Raw genomic sequence first — 7,011 nt, 5'->3', positions numbered from 1 at the left:
GGGAAAGAGCAACTCTCCAGAGGAGGTCATGAAGATGCTGGGAGGGCTGGAGCAGCTCTGCTCTGGAGCCAGGCTGGGAGAGTTGGGGTGTTCAGCCTGGAGAAGAGAAGGCTCCAGGGAGACCTTAGAGCAGCTTCCAGTGCCTGAAGGGGCTCCAGGAAAGCTGGGGAGGGGCTTGGGACAAGGGCAGGGAGTGAGAGGACAAGGGATAATGGATCAAAACTGGAAAAGGGGAGATTTAGATGAGACATAAGGAGGAAATTCTTCACCTGACCATTCTGAGATGGATTCTATTATTGCTTTTTAAAAATAATTAGGTATTTTCTTCTTGTTGCCTTCCTGTAGCAGATACTTAAGGCCTCTACTTGGCTTTCATTTCCATCTCTGGCTGTACCCTGGGCTCTCTGTTCAGCTGGGAATGAAGCAGCAAAAACGTTGATTCACAACGAGCGACTGTTTGGTTTCCATCTACTTTTGAGCTGCATTTGATGGGAACAAAGAGGAGATGCCACCTTTTCAGCTTGCAGCTCGGTCATGAGAGACTTCAGACCAGCTCAGACAGAAGCTGAGGCTTCCCTTTGTGTGTCTTGAATGGAGCAAGAGGTGGAAATGATGAAGAGCAGGCAAGAGAAGGGCTCTGCAGAGGGTGGGAGCAGCAGCCAGCCCTGCTACAGGCACACGTGGCTGCTGGAGGCAAAAAGGAGCCATCCTAAATGGGAATCAATGTTGGAAAGAGAAACAAGCAAGAGAAACTCTTAGTCAGTGGAAGCTTTAGTGGGGACAAAAGCAGAGCTAAGTTCCAGGGATGTGTAGTCATGGTATTTTCTCCTACTGAAAGGATTTGTTGCTCCCCATTCAATACAAACCCCCTTTGAAACCCATTCTAGGCTAAAGCATTTTTGTGGTCCATTTTAGAAACCCTAAAATGAATATTAATAACAATTTCCAGGCTCTTAGTCTATCCTCTGTCATCTGCCAATATTCCCTCAAGCTCTGAGCACCACTTTGGTGTTGGATGGTGCCTCCCCCTTCCCATCCTCAGCAGTTGGTGTCCTCTTGGTTTAACCTTGGCCTTGCTCTGTCCCTGCTTCAATGCCAACACTTTTTTGGGAAGTTCAGCCCATTCTAACCCCTCAGGAACATCCAACACTTTGCCAGGCAAATTCCAGGTGGGGAGTAAAAACCCACAGGCAATCTTCTTGCTTGGCCACGTGGTTGCTGCTTTGGTGTTGCCTTCAAGTTATTAACTGCTCTGCAGGTTGTGGACAGAGTTCTAATGAGAAGATTTTCACTGGTGGAGCTCAAGAAGTAGTGATGCCTCATGACCATTGTTTCCAGTGCAACAAAAAATAGATGTCACAGCACTGGAAAACATGAATTTTCCTTCCCTGCTTTTTTTTCTCCCAAGCACAGAACAGAAATGTATCTTGAGCCACTCAAGTTGGGGTTGGATTTGGCAGCTTTGTCTACTATCCAGCCCACACCACCTCTGGAATCCCACTTCTTCTGAATGTATTGGAAGAATCTGCTCAGCCAGATGTATTCTAGTAAAGCCTGTGGTTTCAATTATTAATCATCTTCATCTGACTTCCAATTTAAGCTTCATTTGATGTCATGTTCCCTGTGTTTGTACTGCTGCACTTCTTGCTGCTGCTCACATCTTCCATCCTCATGACTTTAATCAGATGTGGTGTCACAACTAAGTGCTCTTCACGGGGGACATTCCCACCTAAGATCTGGGTACTCTACAGATTTGGTTTCCTTTCTGCTTTTGCACTTCCACCTTTGGGCACCTGGTGGGTGTTGAAAACACCACCAACTCTTCCCTTTTCTAGTCAGCTACCTCGTTTTTCATGGCAAATATGAAGGTAGGATGGGTATTTGAGGTTATTGCAACAGCTCCCACACAATTCAGAGACCAACTGTGCTCAGCCAAGATGCCTTCCCAGACTGCAACTCTTGGTGTGTGTGGAACTTGTGCATCAGTTGGACCTCCTGATGGCTGGAAGTTGGGTCCCCATCTGGTTGCAGCAAGAAGTTGAAACCTGCTGCTGTTGGAAACCCATCGTGAAGCCACAGAGCCAGTTACAGTTGCTGCTTGGAGCAGAATCTTGGAGCAGAATGTTGGAGCAGCATCCAACTAATTACTTGGAGATGATTCTGGAAGATCTCGTAGTTGTTAATTGGGTGGGAATATTCATTGGGTGGGAATATTCAGTTCTCTTGTGTCATTTGGGTGGTTGTGTCAGGAAACAAGGAGCATGGCTGGAGTCCAGCACATTTGGTTCAACATTTGTGACAAGGAAATGAAGTCATTTGCAAGGAGAAGAACAGGTGCTGTGAAAAGCAAACAAATCAACTGATTTCCCTGGCATGTGGTTCTGTTTGCTGGTATTTCAGGCACAATATGGGGGGAATTTGCATCTAGCTTGTCACCTGCAGGGGGGTTGTCCCCAAGGACACCTTCAGTTGGGCAAAGGAGAATTCAGGGCACGAATCAACCTACTTATTCCTTCTCAGTTCAAGGTTTTCCACTTCTTTCATTCTTTCCTTTCTGTGTTCTCCCAATGTGGAGCTTTCCTTTTCTTCTCTCACCTGCCATATTCATGAACTTCCCCCTTGCAACTCCACAATAGTGTTGTTAATCCAGTACCACTCTTAAACTCATGGATATCTCTGTCTTCTCCTGCCATGACTGTGCCTTTTCCTGGGGCATTTTCCTGAGCCCTGTCTTTAACACCAGGCTAGAAACAGTCCTGTCTCACTTTCCCAAGAGCTGGTATTTTTCTGCCTTCAAATTGCTCCCTTGGGTTCCACCTGGAAGCAGCTCTAACATCACCACTTGATACACTTTTTAGATGTACCATTCATTCTTTACTTATCCCAGGAGCCCTGGTCTCCTGGGTCCATTATTGGTCAGTCATTTTGATATTCCCAACAACAAGGATGTTGTTTTGTTTGGATTTGTTGTGGTGTTGTTTTTTTTTTCCTTTTAGGGATGACAGCTGTTTCTTTTCCTCTCCTAGATCCAGGGTTGCACAGGCAGCAGTTTTTCCTGCAGCGCCCATCAAACGTGGTGGCCATGGAGGGGAAGGATGCTGTCCTGGAGTGCTGTGTTTCTGGGTACCCCCCTCCCACCTTCACGTGGCTACGAGGAGATGAAGTGCTCCCCATCAGGTAGCTCCATCCTTCATGGCTTCCACAGCAGAGTGACAGAGCCCTGGGACAGGCTGCTCAGGGTGGTTGTGGAGTCTCCTCCTCTGGAGACATTCCAAACCCATCTGGATGTGATGTGCTGCAGGTGACCCTGCTCTAGCAGAAGAGTTTGGACTAGATGATCTTCAGAGGTGCCCACCAGCCCTGGTATCTCTATGACTCAAATGCTTCATTTCTTTGAACATAATAGAGACAAACCACTGATTAATGCTTGAAGCTCAGTAAGATGGTTTGGAGACTATGGGCTTTTCTTCCTTAATAATAATAATAATGAGACTGGACATGTCTCTTAACCTGCTGCTATAACTCATTTCTGCACTGAATCCAAGGGTGGAATTTCATCCTAACTGTCAGCTGGCTGGGATTTCAAATCCAAGTGAAAAGCCATCAACAACAAAGGTCTCAGCTGAGAATTACTTCATAGAATCCCAGACTGGTTTGGGTTGGAAGGGACTTTGAAGATCATCCAGATCCAACCCCCCTGCATGGGCAGGGACACCTCCCACCAGCCCAGGCTGCTCCAAGCCCCATCCAACCTGCCCTTCAACACTGCCAGGGATGGGGCAGCCACAGCTTCCCTGGGCAACCTGGGCCAGGCTCTCACCACCCTCACACCAAAGAATGCCTTCCTCATGTCCAACCTCAATCTCCCCTCTCACAGCATCGTTTCCTCTCGGTATTTTTTCAGGTAGATAGAATGCTTGACCAGGTTGTGGACATGTCTTATCCATTTTTCAGGTCCAGAAAATATTCCCTGCTGGCTGGCAGTAACCTGCTCATCTCCAACGTGACCGACGACGACTCGGGGACCTACACGTGCGTCGTCACCTACCGGAACGAGAACAGCAGCGGCTCCGCCGAGCTCTCCGTGATGGGTGAGTCCAGCACTTTTCCTTTCCCAACAACCTTTTGCAACCTTCCCTTTGTCAGCATGACTTCATTTCCTCAACTCCAAATGGTTGCCAACTGGGCAAGACCCTTCTCTGCTCCGATCAGGTGTTTGAAGCTGTTGAAACAGGGTCCTGGAAATCTTTGTGTGTAGCGGGTGTTGCATTTTGTGTCTGGTCCTTTCCCTTTTGTTTCTCCTTCCTGAAGCCTCATTTTTAGCACTGCAATGGAGGTCTCTGTTGTCTGTGATGTTAAGCACAGTGGGTTGAAAATCAGGCTTTTTATCAAGATGATAAGATAAGAAAAATCCATGGATTTAGCATCTTCTCGCCTCTTTAACACAAGCCCCAGGAAATCCATGGGAATCCTCTCTCAGCAGCAATGCTCTGAGCTTTCCCACTGTGGTCATAGGCTGGACTTGATGATCTTCAGGGTCTTTTCCAGCCTTGGTGATTGATTCTGTTCCATCTCATGGCAGTGCTCTCTGGACAGAACTGCACCTTCCTCACGGCAAGTATTAATAGGATCTGAAACAGGTTTAAATCTAATAGCTGCCTTTTTCCTTTCTTCCTTCTTTAAACCCCTGCACAATAGCAGAGCACATTAGTGTGATTCAGTCAGATCTGAAGAGTGACAGAGTTAATACTTAGTCAAACAATAACATATTTCAATGTGCTGTTCATTGTGCATTCTGGCTTTAAAGCTTATGTGTGATAAATACTTAGTGAATAGAGCCTTAATTTGGATTATAGGATATTCCCTGCTTGTAGAACAATATCCTTTCATCAAGCCATAACAAAATATAATAATTACTGGTGATGGAGGGTTGAGTTCTAGTTTTTTAGGAACATTGATGTAATACATTGTTTTCTACTGGATCAAAATAAGTGTGACTTGATAATTGTAGCACTTCATTGACTGTAGAATTGTTTTAATGATAAAGAATCAAATACTGAAAAGGCAGGTAAGTTGCTGGGCAGTAGACTTTGATTTGCCTGGCTGGAACACATTGATTTCAAATCTAGTGTGCAGCAGGTGACTAATTGTTGTTTGAGAGGGAGAAATAAATTCCACTGATATTTCACCCCAACAATGAATTGAAATATCTCCTGTTAAGAGCAGCTGTGGCTGGAGGATCATTCTGTACATTAATGCATGGATAGATACAAACCTCCCATTAATTTTCATGAGAAATATGTGGTCAGAAACTAAATCCTTTCCTGTAGCTTTAGAAAAAATTCTCCCTGCATTCAATCTGTGCTGCATAAGGCTTTGGTTTCATTGCAACTTCTGCTGTACATGTCATGGAGAAGAGAAGGCTTCAAGGAGACCTCAGAGCAGCTTCCAGTGCCTGAAGAGGCTCCAGGAAAGCTGGGGAGGGGCTTGGGACAAGGGCAGGGAGGGATGGGATGAGGGGGATGGATTAAAACTGGAAGAGGGGAGATTGAGGTGGATAAGGAGGGAATTCTTTGGTGTGAGGGTGGTGAGAGCCTGGCCCAGGTTGCCCAGGGAAGCTGTGGCTGCCCCATCCCTGGCAGTGTTGAAGGGCAGGTTGGATGGGGCTTGGAGCAACCTGGGCTGGTGGGAGGTGTCCCTGCCCATGCAGGGGGGTTGGATCTAGATGATCTTGAAGGTCCCATCCCAAACCATGCCATGATTTAAGAGAAGACAGGATGCCAAGGTAGTGCTCAGCATGGACCTCACACTCCAGAAAGGTGAAAGATGCCACAGTTCCATGGGGAAACCTGAAAATTTGGGGTGTATTCACCCATTTTGTAGCTCAAAGCTTACTCCAAGTTTCTGTTCACCCACGTTCACGAGGAATTCACAAACATAGGACAGAGGAATGTCTAAAAAGTAGCTGCAGCTTAAGATTTGATGAAGGTTTCTTACTTGCATGAGTAGAACAGTCATTTGTGACATTGACCTGCACATGAAACATCATGTTCATCTAAGCTGGTGTTGTTAGGACCAGAAAATGTTCAAAGGATTGAAAAGAAATGACACGAGTGAACTGGAGAGGAGATGACACCAATCCCCTCACATCTCTCTTTCCAGAGCAATAGATCAGAGCTCCTCATTTGCTCAGAAACTGGTGATTTGTTGAATCCACCCTCACCAATAGGAAACACTCAAGTTTTCTCATGTAGTCATTAGAGCTCATCAAGAGAATAATTAATGGGTGGTTTTCTTGTCTTCTTTGGCTGGATCCAAATGGGTGTTTCCTTGGAGTTTTACAGGCTTGTTTATTTAACTGGCTGTAAACTGCCTGTTAGTGTTTTATTGCAAGACTGGCATCTTTTTCATGTTGATGAATTGTTAATGCAGCTGTAGAGCAAAGAGGGATGAGACATTTACAGTCAGACTACAAAATAATCTAAGAGCCCAATAATTATCCCCTCTGAAGTCTGAGGAGACAACATCAGATCAAAGCTGGTTCCATCACATGGCAGCCAGATGCTTTTGATCTCTTCAAGAATGTGACTATTTGCAAGAAAACTGTGTGTTTTACCCTGGAGTTCCTCTTAGTTCTCTCCCAAAGAGCTAAAAATAACCTGTTTTGTGCTTGCAGGCCTCAAATTACAAGAGGTGAATGAATTTGCAAGAAGAGATAGAAAATTAAGACTCAGCACAATAAATTATCTTGGCCTTTTAGCAATATTTTGTTGCCACATCTCCCTGAGTAATGAAAACTCAAAGGTCAGGCTCTGATTTCTTAGTTCCTATATAAATCAGCTGCTTGTTCAGTGGCTTGAGAGAGGGTGATGTTTAAAGAAATGGTTGAAGGTGATTAAATGTATTAACCAGTGTCAGCTACAATGATTTCCTAAAGGATTTCCAGCTTTCAGAAGTGTATTTTGGGCTTGGACTTTATTTGGCTTGTCAGGTGTATTTTTTTTGTTGGGT

The 7,011-nt window shown here is 45.3% G+C and overlaps 1 protein-coding gene across 1 annotated transcript in view; it reads left to right on the top strand.

Moving 5' to 3' along the window:
* The window catches only part of LOC104392026 (netrin receptor DCC-like), a gene marked incomplete at its 3' end in the record, with an annotated part of 57,459 nt that extends 53,368 nt beyond the window's left edge, over positions 1 to 4,091 (top strand). Inside the window, exons 4-5 of the mRNA XM_010001382.1 lie at positions 3,027 to 3,177; positions 3,955 to 4,091. Of these exons, the coding sequence (XP_009999684.1) occupies positions 3,027 to 3,177; positions 3,955 to 4,091 (288 nt within the window). The remainder of the gene's footprint in view (positions 1 to 3,026; positions 3,178 to 3,954) is intronic.
* Between the last annotated feature and the right edge of the window lie 2,920 nt (positions 4,092 to 7,011).

Source organism: Chaetura pelagica, unplaced genomic scaffold (genome assembly GCF_000747805.2).
Source record: "Chaetura pelagica isolate M959 unplaced genomic scaffold, ChaPel_1.0 scaffold447, whole genome shotgun sequence".
In the NCBI taxonomy this organism is placed as follows: domain Eukaryota; kingdom Metazoa; phylum Chordata; class Aves; order Apodiformes; family Apodidae; genus Chaetura; species Chaetura pelagica.
This window is presented reverse-complemented; position numbering and strand designations above follow the sequence as displayed.